This window comes from Macrobrachium rosenbergii, chromosome 20 (genome assembly GCF_040412425.1).
Source record: "Macrobrachium rosenbergii isolate ZJJX-2024 chromosome 20, ASM4041242v1, whole genome shotgun sequence".
In the NCBI taxonomy this organism is placed as follows: domain Eukaryota; kingdom Metazoa; phylum Arthropoda; class Malacostraca; order Decapoda; family Palaemonidae; genus Macrobrachium; species Macrobrachium rosenbergii.
Window position 1 is genome coordinate 47,293,980 of NC_089760.1, and position 17,598 is coordinate 47,311,577.

Here is a 17,598-nt window from a genome sequence, read left to right on the forward strand (position 1 = left end):
AAATAAAATACATTATACTCTATGTTGTCGACTCATGCATATTTCTGTGTCGTATTTATTCATTTCTGGGAAAATACAAACTTTTGGCGCGCCAGTGGTGCCACATCTTCAGACATACTCACATTTGAACATTTGTTTTTCTTTGAATTTTATATATATTGACTAATGAAGCATAATATTAATACTGAGAGCAATTAATATTGTACTCAGTACATTTTCCAGAAATACGCTTCACATACTTGAGTGACCTCAATAAGTTTGGCACAAAAGTTATACAATAAAGTTGCGCGCCTTTTATCATATTAAATGTTCTTTGGGCGTTAATAAAGTAGTGCCAAGTTGAAAGTATACATTCTCGTTTAGATACGATATAAGATCACATAAATATTCTTTTTCACAATATTGAATATAAAAAACTCCATTGATGCAAGTATCATTATCATTTTAAAGAGGAATTATATTTATGTAAATAAACCAGTAGCGGAGTAATACATACCGCGTCTGAATACCGGCTCCTGATTGGTTAGAGTTTGTTTCTCTTGTTGGGGGGAACCCCAGGGCTGGGGCTTCGCGCCAAATTTAAGGATATGTCATGGCAGGGACCCAGCCATTCAAACCAGCGTCAGCCGCCGCTTCGAACGTCGTGAACTCCACCTCTGTCTTGGTGCCAAAATGCCCGCCAACGTTCTAGCCGAGAGAGTGAACAACGTCAACATCTCCTTCAACGACAAAGAGAACCAGGTGAGAGATTCCCCACACACTCATTCATTGACGAGCCTGCCCCCGCCCCCGCCTCCCAAAACCTCCTGGCAGCAGCAGCAGTGTGAATCGCCTCACCTTTTTAGGTGTAGGCCTAGTGTGAACGATTCAGTGGGACACATCGTACCGTAGGGTAGGTTATAACGACCGATAGGGTAGGCCTGACTCCCATCTCAGTTGTGTAGGAAGGTCGTAGCAGCCTGCCCTGCCCCAGGACCAGGTAGGCCTATTCGTCCCAGGTTAGGTTGAGGTGAAGCGCCGCCGCTGCCCTTCGAAGGCTCGGTCACTCCGCCCGCAGGCTCAGAAAGGCTTGGCTGTACTCATCTCTGGCATGAGGTGGGAATTGCAGTATTAAACGAGGCCCAGGACTGAGTGCTGGGACCTAGCCTATGGCGTCATTGGGGACTGAAGGGGAAACGGCAGCAAAAAGGTCGGGAAGTCAGAGGGGGGAAACTCCTCCGGTCCTGGTCGTTTCGGCCGCAAGTCACTTCAGGCCGTAACATCCAAAACAATGTGAGACGTTATGTTTATGGTATTTACCATTGTTATTTCATGTTTCACGTACATCCCCAAGGGGCTGGTACTAAACACGGCGCCCATTTTGCACGTAAACGTGCTTACGGCCGAAACGACCCAAATGCCTTTCTTCATGGTGAGGCTCCCTTGTTTTATGTAGTTAGCAGTCATGGCTGTTACTAACGAGGCCCTTTTGTTTCTTCATCCCTACCCCACAGCCAATGGGGTGTATAACAGTCATGGCAATCTAGAGATAACGGGTCGTAAAAATCAGAAAGCTATGCTGTAATCTGCACTAGGCAAACAAATTGGTTTGCTTTGTAATTTAGTGCAGGATGCTGGGTCCTTCCCTCCTTCACTTGATATTATGATGTCGAGTGCTGTGGGATGAATCACCGAAATATGTGATGCATCCCAACCTAATCTTCTGCAAAGAGTTTAGCTGTGCAAGCGGATCATTTCTGCTCATTACCTTTGCACAGGCCAGACATGATATTTCCTGCCTTGAGTGGGACAAAAGGGAAGTTTGGCTAGAAAGCACATCTGTTCCTCTGTCCCAAGCCTAGTTGTCATTGCCTCCAGTTAGCTTAGCACAAGTGTGTTTTGCAGAGGTCAGACATGTATTGCTTCCAGATGGATAGTTTTACATTATTTTAATATAAAAGGAAAAAAAAATCATGCTTCCCAGCAGCACTTGCATACCACTGTTAAATTGTATGGTGGTAAAAATTGACTGAATAATGATACCATTAGCATATTTTTAGTAAACAGTATCCAGTAGTGTGCAGTTCCTTTCTAGTTTTTGTCATCTGATTGGGTAGCCTAGCCTACTTGACATACTATTTTCCTATATATTTCCATGAATGTGTGTTGAAAAAGTAGACTGATTGAATTGTTAATGTCAGCATAGTGTATCATTTGTTTCTCTCAGCCAATTGGTCATTTAATTGTTAAGAGATAGGCTTGTAATTGTTGATATGCAGTTGTATATCACATACTTGGCTTCCCAGTTACACGCCAATGAAATGTTTTGCATGATTGTAGGCCTCATGGTAGCCTAATAGGTTAGGTATTCAATCTAAAGTTCTTTTCTGGTTTAAGTTTAGATTATTGCCCAGTGATGTGGGAGTTCATCAGTGTCTTGACCCTAGCATAGGATTCAGTTATACAGGTTTTACTATTTTAGTAAATTTCATTTTGTATTTTGACCAGCAAATGCCTGTTAATCATTTTTATTGTGCATGTAGTATTCCTAGCCTGGCTACTTAACCTTGTACGTTTTATTGGGTGCAATTGAAATCTGAACAATTAAAAAAAAAAATTATTTTAAATTGCACAAAGACCCATGGAAAGTATGTATTGTACAGTAATTAAGAATCTAGTATTATTTAAGACTAATTACATTTGGTTCATAACCTGCATTGTCATTCTCATGCACCTCTAAAATTACAGGAACATGTATTGAAGAAAAAGATTCAGAAGAATGGCTCAAAGGTATCAGCCCCAGTTAAATCACCACAAGAAACCAAAGTGAGTTATTTTAATGTTTTATAGTAAATTAAAGATGCTACAGAAATTACCCTTTTAACCCAACATATCTTGATATAAAATTATCTGATTTCACAGATTAATGTAAAATGGTCAGATTTAACAGCATATATTAAATTTCTTTTAGGTGGTAGCAGTTGATAAGGAAGCTGAGCCTCTGTTGCGAGACAATCCTGGCCGCTTTGTGATTTTCCCAATTCAGTTCCAAGACATTTTCCAAATGTACAAAAAGGCTGTGGCTTCTTTCTGGACTGTGGAGGAGGTGGATTTATCCAAGGTAAACTTTGCATTTGAGTTCGTTCTTGCTAACCCCTGTAAATGTGATACAGCAATTTTCTTGTCACCTTATGATAATTCATATAGGTATTAGTGTTGTACGTAAGTTGAGAGTTAGGCTTAGTAGGAGTAATTAAATATTCTGAATAATCAGATCACCTAAACTTCTGTTAAATTTGTTGGATGGTCAGCCAAGTCATTATTTTTATCACTACTGTACTGTCCTACAGCACTGCACAAGGTCATTATTGTTGCATCATCCAAGCTTCCAATTACTAATCTGCTTTGTTGGTCAGTTGTGAAATTTTATCATTTAAGTCATCCAGGTTCATTTGTGGTCTCCAGATAGACCTCATTTAGTGTAGTTTATCTGAATAACTTTTGTAAAGTTATTTAATAGACATATGTATATTTTTCTTATTCCTAATTTTTCACTCATTTTAATAGGCTGGTTGCCATGTATATGAAGGTTTTTCCCATGTCACAATTGCATAATTGCTCCATTCACCCAAATTTGATTTTAGAATCGTTCATGATCCATTTCTTATTCAAGTTATCACTCTAACATGAGGTCTTTCCCACTACTTAGAATATAGAAGCTCTTTAGTACATTTGTTTAAATTCATTTTTATCTATTGCTTATAATAACAACAGGTTATTTTTAAGATGTTTATAGTATAGTAGACCACCAGTATTTGCAGGGGTTAGGGACCATAACCGCCTGCAAATAGCTGAAATTCGCTAATACTTGTGACCCCCTCAAAAAATGCTTAGAACTACCTATTTTAATAGTTCAAACATCAGATACACCTTAAAATATCATCCTAAAACTAATATTTCAAAGTCAACTTACAACATTACCCTTAAAAATATAGGGCTAACAGCTATGAGTGAACACTCCTACAACTGTTACTCTTACCTAGGTGAAAACTAATCAAGTTACCCCTATATTCAGGCACACACACAGTGTTTAGTCTTCACCGTTTTCTTTTAACATAGATAAGGGTAACATTGGTACATCGTTTGGCAAACATTTTTAAGAAAAAAAAATACATTTTGATATTTTGCTGTTTACATTAATATTAATATTTGAAAATTAAATATGTATATATATATATATAAAAAAATATAATGTATTGAATCACAAAAATAAAATGAAGATAAGTAGTGAATATTTTAGATATATTCTACTTTTTTTTATATATATATATATATATATATATATATATATATATATATTTTTATATATATATATATATATATATATAATATATATATATATATTATATATATAAAATAGGCAAATTTCCCATGAATTATTTGGAGTTGTTCCACAAAAATTGCGAATAGTTGGGGGTCAGCTGTATCTCCATTTGGAATTCATTCCAAATCAAAACCTGTTTTTGTAACTGAAGGATCAGTTGGTAGGTGATTATGATTACTCAACCGATATAGTTTTACTATTAATGTTCATCTTGACATTTTTTCATCATCTAATCTTAGATAATTCTTCTCCAGGATTTGGGTGACTGGGACAAACTCAAGGATGAGGAAAGGCACTTTATTTCTCATGTATTGGCCTTTTTTGCTGCTTCAGATGGAATAGTAAATGAGAATCTCGTCGAGCGATTTTGCCAAGAGGTTCAAGTACCAGAGGCAAGATGCTTTTATGGTTTCCAGATTGCCATGGAAAATATCCATAGTGAAATGTATAGCCTCTTAATTAACACTTATATCAGGGACACAGATGAGCAGCACAGATTGTTTAATGCAATTGAGACACTTCCCTGTGTAAAAAAGAAGGCAGATTGGGCTTTGAGATGGATTGCAAATGAAACTGCCACTTATGCTGAGCGCATCATTGCCTTTGCTGCTGTTGAAGGAATTTTCTTCAGTGGATCTTTTGCTGCCATTTTCTGGCTTAAGAAACGTGGATTAATGCCAGGTCTCACTTTCAGTAATGAACTCATCTCCAGGGATGAAGGCCTGCACACAGATTTTGCATGCCTTATGTTTAAGCATTTAGTAAATAAGCCCAGCCAGGAACACGTTCACTCCATAATTGATAATGCTGTTAAAATTGAACAAGAGTTCTTAACTGATGCTCTCCCTGTTAACCTTATTGGTATGAATTGTGTATTGATGAGGCAATACATTGAGTTTGTGGCTGATCGCCTTCTCGTGGAACTAGACTGTGATAAGCTCTACAATGTAGAAAATCCATTTGACTTTATGGAAAATATTTCCCTTGAAGGCAAGACTAATTTCTTTGAAAAGAGAGTAGGGGAGTACCAGAAGTGTGGGGTTATGTCAGGTAGTGAACAGAGAAGTTTTACATTGGACGCAGACTTTTAACAAAGATATAGTTATTTTATTAGTAATGTACCATACTTTTGCAAAGGGTACTCAGTACCGTTAATTTTGTACAAAAGTAATTTTAATTTTTGCATTATTGAATTGTGATAGTCTGGGGATATTCCAGATGTATTTTCAGAGCTTTATATTAAGGAATTATTTCTAGCAATAAAATATTTAATTTCACATTGGTTTATCATATTCCTCTTAGAGTATTGTATATTTGCATATTTACCTTGATGTTCTAAATTGTTGAACTAAGATATTTTTATATTTTTGTGCTAGCAAACTTGAATGTCTGTGCTTTAAAAGGTTCACAAACTTTAGGGATTAGGTCTCCCAACCTTGATCTCAGTGTGAAGACGTGCCCATTGGGCTGTTCAAGTGTCTTACAATTTACCTTAAAGCATATTTAACTACAATTTTAATCTAGACTAGATGTACCTAATTTGGAGCTGCTGCTGCTGGACAAAAATTTAGTGTTTCCCTTATCAATTTTTTCAGTGGTTATTACACTAAACACAAGCCCTTGTCGTTACGTTATTTTAAAGATGCATTTTTCGTAAAGATTTTACATCACTGATGATTTGCAATGGTGGTTGCCTGACTAACAAAAATCTACAGCTTGTAGCAACTAAAATAATTGTTTTTGGATTCAAGTTGAAGATAAACTGTTTGTTCCATACAAATACAAACCAATCTTTACATAGGATTTAGCTTGCAAATGTGAGCTGGAATGGCTGGTTAACTTTCAGACGAGGTGGTTAACCACTGATGGTAGGGGGAAGCCCCACCCACTCAGTCTGCACTCCACTTTGCCACCGTCGAGTGAGGATGTCTGTGCTTCTCTGCCTGACTGATGTTTGCTTTTTTTTTTCCTTTTGCTGAAATATTTTTGTGATTGTTGTATATATATATATAACTGAATCATGAAAATATGGTAGGTGATGAATGTATAAATAAAGACAAAATCCACAAAGGAAAGAGAAAGAATGGATTGCTGCAAGGAGTTTTGACTTATTCTTTACTTAGCAGAGTAGAGGATGATAAATCAAAAGGCCTCGCAGCACTCCATTGTTTCTCTTTCCTTTGTGGATTTTGTCATAATTTATATACTGTATATATATATAAAGGTATATACACCCCTCAGTCACTTTAGCTGTCTTTGGAAAGGAAACTGCAGGATAAGGTGCTGTCCAGGGAAGGACAACCTGTGTATTTGGTTTCTCCCCTGTCCTATTGGGGATAACCCTCCCTCACTTTGTGTGTCACACTGACATGAGCGTAATCAACTAACCCAACTTCTATTTCAAGTGTGGTGGAGGCCGAGGGCCTTGGAGAGTTATGTGCCTCTCAGAGGAGAAAAGTGTCTTGAATTTATAGATCACTCGTAGGCTACCAGGGGCCTGCCAGTATCTGCTTCTGTTGTGATCATGACAACTTACCAGCCACATTGTCTGCTAGCTTTAGGTGTGCTTCTACTTCCTTAGTGACCCCTCATGCAGCATCGGGCATGTGTCCTGGATGCTGCCATATACATCTCTGGTGATGTTCTCTCCGCGCTTAACAAGATCAAGAGGAAGAGAAGGAAGTCGTCTAGTGCTGTTGCCTCCTCGCCTTCTTCTAAAGCAAGCTAGCACAGGAAGTCGAGTAGAGTTTCCAGCGGCTAGCCCTCTTTTTGCAGAGAGGCCTGATGGTCTTGCTAGCGTGAGTATCACTGCTCCCGTTGCCTAGCGCATGGGTGCAACTGCTCCTGGAGTTCTCCAGAACTCTGGTACTGGTACTAGCCCCAGTAGGCCGTCTACCCCGGACACTTCTGGCCCTGGTAGCCTGCCTACTGATGCCAATCCTGGTCTCTGACTAGCATGGGTGTCATTTGTGGGGGGGGGGGACATAACCCCACCAACTTTTTATTCAGGGGAGTACAACATATCAGTTGTCCCCCACTTTTTTCTTGACCCTCAGGACATAGCTAATATATTTGTAAACAAAGTGCCAGACACAAAGGAATATATTTTTGGCAATTTTTAATGCACCTATATTGTTTGGCTGTATCCAGAGGTAAGCACTTTCTTTATCAATTGCAAAAATGCTTTAATCCTCGAAGGGGTGCCCACAAATGAATTGCCTCCATGCATCTGTATCCTCCACCACTAATTCTTTTCTCATCCAACTATGTTATTGTTTGCAAAATTTTCATTTCATACATTCAACAATCAATTCATTCAGTATTGTCCCCTTCTATACTTTCTCTTGATTTTCCATTAATACTGTCACAAGTAGTACATTCTCATTCTTGTCAATCACTTATTCACTACCCCTTTTGTTATCATCCATAACCTTAGATATTAAAACCCACATTGGAGTAAAAGGATTTTACTGTTACAGGATTCTATTAGACTCTCAATGGAGTCATATAAATCCTATAATAAACTGCTCAAGGAGATGGGGACCAGTTACACTCGATTTTGTCCCAGACTTTGTAGTGAAGACTCAGAGTCCATTGGTCCCTGATGCCCGATTCGAGTCCTTTGTGATCCCCTCTCTAGAGGACCTTGTTGCTGTTGCTAACGATCCAGACGAGATGCTACTCTGTCCTGTTAGAGTGCTGCGGTACTATCTAAAGAAGACTCGACACCTCAAGCCTGAGTGTCAATGACTCTGTTAGTACTGGTTCAACCAAGAAAGAAGTGTCCAAGAACACCAACTCTTTCTGGCTTCATGAGGTAATCAATTGAGCGTACTCTGGTTCAAGTGAGGAGAACCCTAGTGTGTTCTGGGGTGAAAGCCCACAAAGTCAAGAGCATTGCTCTGCCCTTTGCATTCAGGAAGAATCTGTCGGTTCCTCAAGTACTGAAGGCGGGGGTGTGGTCACGCCACACCACCTTAACCTCCTTCCACCTTTGGGACGTTTCCCACAAGTCCTTGGACATGTTTTCCTTGGGTTTTGTGGTGGCTGCTCAACAAGCTGTAGCTTACCTCGTGTGGGGACACGATGCCGAATGCACTTATGCCGAAGCCAAGAAGTCGAACGGACAGGAAGAAGAATGGACCTGATGCAGAATGGCCAGAAAGTCGAACTGACCCGAAGCCGAATGGTCAAGATGCTGAATATATAAGAAGTCGAAAGTAATAGGATAGACAATTAAAACCATTATTTGCAACTTTCTTTCACAAAATATTATTGAAATCAATGTCAGCCATAACATAATAACGAAGTGAAGTAAATCATTATGTAAAAAAAATATAAAAATTTTATTATGGAATTAAAACTTGTAATCATTGAAATTAGTATTTGCAACTTTCTTCTACAAAATATTGAAAACAATGTAAGTCGTAAAATAACTGTGTAAAATAATGTATAAATATTTTATGTAATTAAAAATTGTTAGCAAAAGCACGTAGGAAACCAGGCCGTCTTCTTTGTTATAGGAATTGCAAATAGACTTAATTCTTTCGTTGATGACATCATATTTATGTTTGTCCATGATTCCCATAGATGCCCCTTCGATTAAAACTTCACTCCTGGTGATTCTAAGAAGCTTGGGTAATGTGGGATGCATTATGTTACGCCTTTTTTTGAAAGTTGCAAATAGACTTAATTCTTTCATTTTTTGAAAGCTGCTTTCCAACCTTTAAGCAAATTGTTGGTTCTGGGCAAATTATCCATAACACGTGAGTGAACTGACCATAATTCTACATCGAATAATTCTTGAACATCAGGTAGTGGGGCAAAAGCAAGAGCCTGCAATTGCTTAATGAGGTGTGCATTCTCAGGTTCAGCATACCAATTTTGCAGTCCGCTGGCTTGAATGTTACGCCATAGGCATTGGCCAAAATGAAAAAATAATGTATTTGGGAAAGTTTAATTAACAGTATTACTTACTGCTTTTTCGAAATCTAATGCTATGGAAGCTGGATCCGTCGTAGGCTCTTTCGTGCTTATTACTTGCTATACAATAAACAAGGCAAAGTTTTGTTTCCAAAAATAAGCGCATTGATAGTATATAATTGTTTGCCCAGTGGGGCAGAGTCAAATGTTCCATCTCCAAACCATATTTGCTTTTTTGATAAGAGTTCCAAAATTTTTAGTAGAAAAGATAACCCCAGCATCACTTTCATACATCCGAAAATTCTCTCCTTGCGTTGTTACATCCAAAGCTTCGACCATTTCTACCTTTCTTGCTCTTCGTATGACTCTTTCAGGTTTTTAATATAGGTAGGGCTCCAGCCACACTAAATGGCAGTTCTTTTGCATTCCTAATTATGGTGCTTGTAACTTCTTCCAAATTTACGGGCCCCATTAGGTGGATGAGAATGATCACACCCATTGCTTTGTACTTTATCATCAATAGTTTTAAGTCCAGCACTTTAACCTTTTTATCCACAACGTAGGCATAGCCACTTAAAAGGAGCTTTCTTCCTCCTTGTGTTATCTTAACAAAATCCACAATCAAACTCAAGGGATAATAAATTTCAAGTAGAAAAAAAATTGTTTTCCTTGTTACCAGTAACGAAATTGGTAATTATCTAATTAAGGTTTGTGGCTATTATCTAATTTATGACCCACCCAAGATTGTTTCGACTTGTACATTTGGCTTCATGTCTGTTCAGCATTTGGCCATTCGGCATCATGTCCATTCTTCTTCCTCTACGTTCGTATTCATGTCTGTCCGGCTTCTTGGCTTTGGCCTCTTGCCTTTCAGCTTGGGTGCATTCAGCATCATGTCCCACTACTGCTTACCCAGCTTCTCTAAGAGGACAGGTAGCATCTCGCCTAAGGTGTTCGGTTGTGAGAGAGAGAGAGAGAGAGTGAGTGTGTGAGTGACTGGACTACCCTCCTTTCTCCTTCATCCTTCCTCTCCCCGCAGGCAGGGGGTAGGTCAGGCCATCACTTGCTGGAACGTGCGTCGATGCAGGTAAGTTGCACATCGAGTTCCCATTCTATATTCTATAATTTTAGTTAGATAGAAGCAATCCCGACCATCTCTAACAAGGGGAGAGAGGGCCTGACAATAAAACAAACCCTTTCCTTATACATTGCTTTATTGTCTCTGACATCCAAAGATTCATCCTAGCCCCTTTTTGAATAATGTTGCTGCTTTATACCCATTCTTTCGAAACGGCCCAGAACTCTGACAGCTGAACACGCAGTTCCCATACTCCATTCAGCATGTCAGAGGCAAGGGTCTCTTTCTTGATCTACATGACCAGGAAGAAGACCCAGGTGAGGCAAACTACCAGTCAGTTCAGAAGCTCACTCAGACTCCTCCCACCAAGAAGTTAGTCTTCCTTATGTAAAGACTGACAGTTTGTATACTGTGTAGGAACAAATGACAAATTTTTAGAGTAATCTGTATTTTTCCTAACTATGCAAACCTGGGGTCTTTATAGTTATATGCCCACCTCATGCCACCTCTCAGTTTGACACCTGGGCCGAAAGGCAAAGTGAATGCTTACCGGTCGGGTGGGCGGGACTCCCACCCGGTGCCCAGTAGTTAACTACCTAACCACCTTGTTTGAAAGTTAAATGACTGTGTCCAGCTATGCTGAAGCATAGTCCTTATGTAAAGACCTCAGGTGTGTATAGTTAGGAAAAATGCAAATTACTTTAAAAATTTGTCATTTAATAATGAGGAAAAGCCATCAACTTTTCTTGCACTATGCTTCTGCCACTGAGTTTGTTCCTACACAAATACAAACCTTCAGTCTTTACATATGGGATATTGCTTGCAGCAAAGGGCTGAAACGGCTGTTTAACTTTTAACAAGGTAGTTAATTACCAGCAGTAGGGGTGGGAATCCTGCCCACCCAGTCAGTAAACATTCACTTTTGCTTTCAGCCATCATTGGATGAAGCCGTCTCACCTCTGCCCAACAGGAGCCATTTGACTTACCTTTGTTTTTGTTTGTGAAATACTTGTGTTTATATGAGAGTAGTTGTGTGTTGCTATGTAGATTATGCAAACCCACGACTTATCCGAGCCAAGAAGAGGCACCTTTGGGTTTTGGGCTTTTCCCTAGTAACAAACCTAAGCCTATAACCCTATAATCTTCTTATAGTGAACCCTATGCCCTTGTTATAGTGAACCTTGAGTGTTTTTTTTTTTTTTTGTTCCTACACATGAACAAACCTTCGGTCTTTACATGAGGATACCTGGAACCAGCTGTTTGACTTTAAACAAGGTGGTAATGGTAGTTAGCTACTGACAGTAGGGTGGGAGTCCCACCCACCCAGTTGGTAAAGCACTGTTTACCTTCGGCCGCCATCAGAAAAAGACATATCTCCTCTGCCACCTGCCATTCGACTTACTATTCACTTGTTTATATTTTGAATAGCTGTGATATGTGAGTGTAGTTGTTGTTTTACTTATACTGTATTCTGATTTAATTTCCTCATATGATATAACACAAACTCAACAACTTATTTTAGCCTTGTTGTTTTGCTTACATTATGATAAAACTTGCTTATACTAATACAGTACAGTATAACGCAAACTGTATGTTTTATTTTAGCCCAGAGAGAAACCTTGAGTTTTATCAAACTGGTTTTAGCGTTATCATAGTAATGAACTTAAACGGGTTGCTCACCTCGTTATAGTGAACATTCGTTGCTCTAAGACATTTGTTCTTCGCTTGTAGAAATTTGTATCTGAGATATACAAATTACTTGGAAATTTGTAATGTCTTACTTTTTTCAGATGATGTAGAGCCTGAGGGGCTTAGGAAGGATACAGGTTCTCTTATTAGAAGTACATAGGCTACTGCAACTTCTGTTGCCTATCGTACAGGAGTTTCCAATTTGTCTACAGGCACGGAAGCAACCACTGCACGGGTTCCCACAGACCCCTGTGGCACGGAAGCAACAGTTGTATGGAGTTCCACAGACCCCCGTGACATGGGTACTGGTCCCGGCTCAGAGAGGGAGTCCAGAGTGTGGTTACACTCACTCCCACCCTGTGTACGTTCCCACATCGGAATGGTGCACAGGTCCTGGAACAGTAATAGACCAGCAGAAGTCGAAGAGAAATCAATTCATCATCGTCGTCTTCACCTCCATCTTCGTTGTGTGATGCTGGCTGCCTCCTCCCCTTATTCTTCCAAAGCTCCCAGTACTTGGACAGAGCAGAGTCCCAATCTGTATACAGACACAGGAACTGTTGCACAGGGTTCCTGTCACGGGAGGAAATGGTGCACAGGGTCTCACGGACCTCCATGTTACCTATACCAGTTCCGGGAAGTTACCTTTCCGGATTGGTAACGAACCTTCTACCACTGCACGGGGTTCTACGGGTCCCCATGTACTGGAAGCAACTGTTGCATGGAGCTCCATTGAGTGCTGTGTTGCAGGAGGTACAGGTCCACGGGATCCCACGGACACCTGTGTCCCCATTACCGGTCCCGAGAAGTCTCTTCCACAGACTGGTAAAGGTTCTTCTACTGCTGCATGGGGTCCCACAGACTCCCGTGAAAAGGTAAATGCTTATGGTCAACAGATCAGAGCACGGTCCAATGAGAGTGAGTGAGCACCCAGTGTGCAGGCACTGCCTCACCCCCTGAATGTTCCTACGCGGGAACAGTGCCAGGGTCCTGGAATAGCAACAGACCTGCAGTAGAAATCAAAGAAGAGAATCAAATTACATCGTCATCTCCTTAGTCTTCGTCGTGTGCTGTCATCTCCTCCTCCTCCTCTTCTTTCTAAGCTGGCAAGCGAAGGAAGAAGAAGGTTGCCTCTCCCAGCTGTAGAAGTTCTGTAGGGCTTCTGACAGCCAGCCTTCTTCTGTGGGGAAGGCTACAGGATCTCTTGCTACTCTTCCCTGTCTATGGGGCCCTACAGACCCCAGTGTCATGAGAGCATCCGGTGCATGAGGTCCCACGGACCCTCATGCCACCAATACCGGTCCTGGGAATTCATCTTCCCGGACTGGTAAAGAACCTTCCACCGGTGCATGGGGCTCTACAGACCCCTGTGCACCAGGGCTAACAGTTGCATGGGGCTCTATAGAACCCCATGCCATGAGAGCTGTAAGTGCACGGGGCTCCACAGACCTCCATGTCACTGATACCAGCCCCAGGAAGTCACTTCCCCAAGCTGGTAAAGGTTCTACCACTGCACGGGGGCCCAAGGACCCCATGACACTGGTAAGGGTCCTGGGTCTATGGACTGGACCCTAGCCAACGAGAAAGAGTGGGTTCAGAAATGAGAAAGAATGAGTTCAGAAACGAGAAAGAGTGAGTTCAGAAACGAGAAAGAGTGAGTTCAGAAACGAGAAAGAGTGAGTTCAGAGTGTGCAAGCGCTCACTCACCCCCTGCCCGCTTCCATACAGGAACAGTGCAATGATCCCAGAATGTTGACTCTAACCTACCGATCTGCCACCTGGGGAAGGCAAGAGGAGATGCCCTTCGCTATATTCTTCTACTGTAGAGGCCTCAGCTTCTAATGGAACTGTAGCACGTCTTCGGGTCAGCCACATCCATGCTCATGTGAACAGGAGCGCTCTCCCCTGGACAGCCCCCATCCGTGTTCACTCTCCCAGACCATGTGGCCGTCATCACCACAGGTTGACAACTGCCCATGGCCTTACTCGCCTACCAGGCACAGTAAGGGTGCTGGGTATCTCTCACCTGTTCCCTCCACCTCCTTGGAATTTTTTCCAGGAACCAGGGACCAGACAGGCCCAGGGCTCGAGACTGGGGACGTTCATGCTCCCATCCCTTCCCTGCCACGGAAGCATATGTTCTGGATGGGGTCCGCAGACTTGACCAGTTGTATGCTCGAGTGGTATAGAGATACCAAGGGCCACTGGCGGATTATTCAGAGATCATCCGTTGATACGGCAGTTGTTCCTACACAGTATACAAACCATTGGTCTTTACATGAGGAATATGCTTCAGCACAGTTGGAGAACCAGCCGTTTAACTTTAAACAAGGTGGTTACGTATGTAGTTAACTACTGACTACAGGTGGGAGTCCCAACCACCCAGTCAGTATAGGCTCACTTTGCTTTTGGCCACACAGAGAGAGAGAGAGAGAGACTGCCGCTCTTCCCTCTGTGCCTGCCGTTCGACTGATTCATTTGTATTTTTGTGACGTTTTCATGATATGTTAGTGTGTTGTTGGTTTTTGCTTATATTTGGTCATAACGTACTGAAATGATATACAGCGGGTCCCCGCTAGATTGCGGATCAGCAACTGCACCTTCAGTTAATCGTAGATCAGAAATTGTGCCTTCAGTTAACTGCGCATCACGAATCTGGCCTTCAGTTAATCGTGGATCATGAATAGCACCTTAAGTTAATCGCGGGATTTTCTGTGGAACTTATCTCCAAGTATATCGCAGAAAATTCACTAATTTGCAAATTTTTTTGTGGAGCAATATTCACTAATTACTGTATTTTAATTTAATTTCATAACTAAATACAGTACACTGTTTATGATGAAATGATTTACTAATTCTTACTAATTTTCAAATATCAATATTAATAGAAACACAGCAAAATATCAATAAAATGCTAAATTAAAATCCAACAAAATTGCAAAACAGCTTACCAATGTAAACACCTCAGTTCAACCTCTCTCTCTCCCTCTCTCAGTATATGTGTCCTATAATGAAAAAACAGCAAAATATCAATGTTATTTCACTTACAAAATCCATTTAAACTGTATTATTATATTGATCTATTATTATCATAAAATATGTATAAAAATAAGATTGTCCCGACATTTATAATGTAAACACGTACGTAGTATGCGTTGCCATATTTTTTTCCTTCTCTGATTTACTGTATCGTACTTCATTACAAGTTTAGTTGACTCTATGATTAGCCTATCACACATCTCTACTCACCATAAAATTATTTAAAATCCGAATTTCATATGTGAGGCAACACATGGTTATACTCTCCTCCCCAGCTAGTTTAACCATGCTTGTCAAGTTTCATCCCAGTTACTATGCTGAGACTTCAATTGTAAACACCTCAGTTCTCTCTCTCTCTCTCTCTTAATGAATATGAACATTTTACTTACTAGGCTGGAGAGAAAAAGGATTTTGACAAAGGAAAAATCTATTTCTGGAGAGGGGCCCGTGTCACCTGGTGAAAAAGTCCATTCAGCACTTATTTCTAGGTAATTCCGTTGCTAGATACCAGAGAAAGCTAAATGAAATGCTGGAGTTACTACCCCCAGAGCGAGCTCCACTAGATGGAGTCGTGTATGGAAAAGGGTGAACTACAAAAACACGGAACCTTATCCTATAGAGATTCCCAATGTCAAAAGTCCCAACGAGAGAGGTGCCAATACAAGCCCATGCACTACTCGCGGACTGTATACAAGGCAACACTAGTCGCATTCCATGTTAGCACCCACCCCACTAGAATGATGTTTACCATGGGAGGGAGAGAATGAAAAACAGGGGTGGGTCACCGGGTGACACGGGCCCCTCTCCAGAAATAGATTTTTCCTTTGTCAAAATCCTTTTTCTGGATCAGGGTCCCGTGTCAGCCAGTGAAATAATAACAGAGAAATAAACATCATTCTTATGCTATTAAAGACTTAAATAGAGACGTTGAAAACTAGGAGAATTCTACCCTGAACATTAGTAAGGTCCTCTAAATTTATGTAATGAAAATAATGTAAGTGGTCACCGTCTAAGATCATGAGCTTAGAATAGAACCTAAATAGGCTTGTATTAAGAAAATACTTCCTGCCTAATAGCAGACCCAATGACAGTAACCCCTTTTTTTTTAAAAGAGAGGATCTGACAAAATTGAGGTCCTGTCTAAAAAGCCTGTAAGGAGAAAACTGGGCACAGAAACAGACCTTGTAAAGGGGAGTACTTTCCAAGGTGACCACCCAAAATGAGGACCTTCAACTGTAGATAGAAAGTTAGGGTGAGGAATTCAGCAACACTACCCTGATGAGGGGAAACCAAAATGATTGGTTCCGCCAGACAGGGCAGACAGTACAGGAAAACTAACACTAGAAGCTAAGCTGATTAAAATTTTTGGGTCTTCCCCAACAAGGAAAGGTAAGAACAAGATGATTGTTGGTTACCAAGCTAACTCCGATACATTACTCAAAGACCAGGAAACCGAATGTGGACAGAGTACTTTTCTTAGACGAACACAGACCTTAGGGATGAAATTAAGAGCCTGTAAGTCTGGTTCCAACAAAACACTTTCCTCGAGGCCAATGTGGCCGCATCATTACTGTAGCTTCAAAACTATGTGAAGAGTGCTAGTTACTTAACTGCAGAACCATACTGCAGTAGAGTAGGATCCCTTAACTGATTTCAGGAAAACAGTAATAACAGGACCAATATCAGTTTCCTCCTAAACTGTAAGATTCACAAAGACCACAAAGTCAGGACATCAGAGCTTGAGGGGGCTGACGCAGGCTGAGTTTATACCAGACGTGACAGCTTGATAGTTTGTGGCTGAATTGGGTTGCAAACAGACCTACTTCCAGGTCCAAGAAAAGGTCACAAGACTACCTGAATGACGCTCCGTCTAAGGACTATTCCGACACCAGGGGGGAGGCCCTGGATAGGGAAAAAGTAGTGACCTTTTGGACCCCTACGAGAAGGGTGGTAGACAGAGGCACTTGTGTCTGTTGGTTATGGAGAAGAATGAACCATAACCTGAATGAAGCAACTCGAGTCCAAAACCACTTGTTTATGCAGTGCACTATTGCTGTTTTGTTCAGAACCAGCCTAAAATGAAACCTCTTGGGGGGAAGAAGTTTCCCAAGGACAGGAAGACTGTCACCGCCCTCCAAAGCATTGATATGGAACTGCCGGAACGTGACCGACTAAGTTCCATGTACTTCATTGGGCCAAAAAATATCCACCTCACCCGCCCAGAGAGGTGACGGTGTGGAATACTGAGGCCGGAGGGGAAAGCTGGAGAGGAACTGACTTTGGTAAGCACTTGATAGTTGTGCAAGGCTGGAGGCCACTATTCAAACAGGAATCAGGGAGACACGTTCCTGACTCCGCCATACCCCGGTCATAAACTCCAGCTTTGACTTCAGAAGGAGAACCGCCACTGAAGCAAACTGGAGAGAACCCAAGACCTTTTCTTGGGCACGGCGAGAGGTATGCTTGAGTTGATGAAATGATAGGTCGCCCTTGCTATCTCTTTCCG

The 17,598-nt window shown here is 41.1% G+C and overlaps 1 protein-coding gene and 1 long non-coding RNA gene across 2 annotated transcripts in view; one reads left to right on the forward strand and one right to left on the reverse strand.

Annotated features, from left to right (window-relative positions):
- Positions 1 to 16,144, reverse strand: part of LOC136849336 (uncharacterized) — a 67,002-nt gene extending 50,858 nt beyond the window's left edge. The window contains exon 1 of the long non-coding RNA XR_010856294.1: positions 15,005 to 16,144. This is a non-coding gene — a long non-coding RNA (uncharacterized lncRNA). The remainder of the gene's footprint in view (positions 1 to 15,004) is intronic.
- RnrS (ribonucleoside-diphosphate reductase subunit M2) lies at positions 524 to 5,640 on the forward strand. Its single transcript, XM_067122691.1, has 4 exons — positions 524 to 741; positions 2,728 to 2,805; positions 2,951 to 3,100; positions 4,618 to 5,640. Exons 1-4 carry the CDS (start codon positions 673 to 675, stop codon positions 5,452 to 5,454), a joined length of 1,134 nt encoding a protein of 377 aa, XP_066978792.1. The 5' UTR covers positions 524 to 672; the 3' UTR covers positions 5,455 to 5,640.
- Positions 16,145 to 17,598: the final 1,454 nt, after the last annotated feature.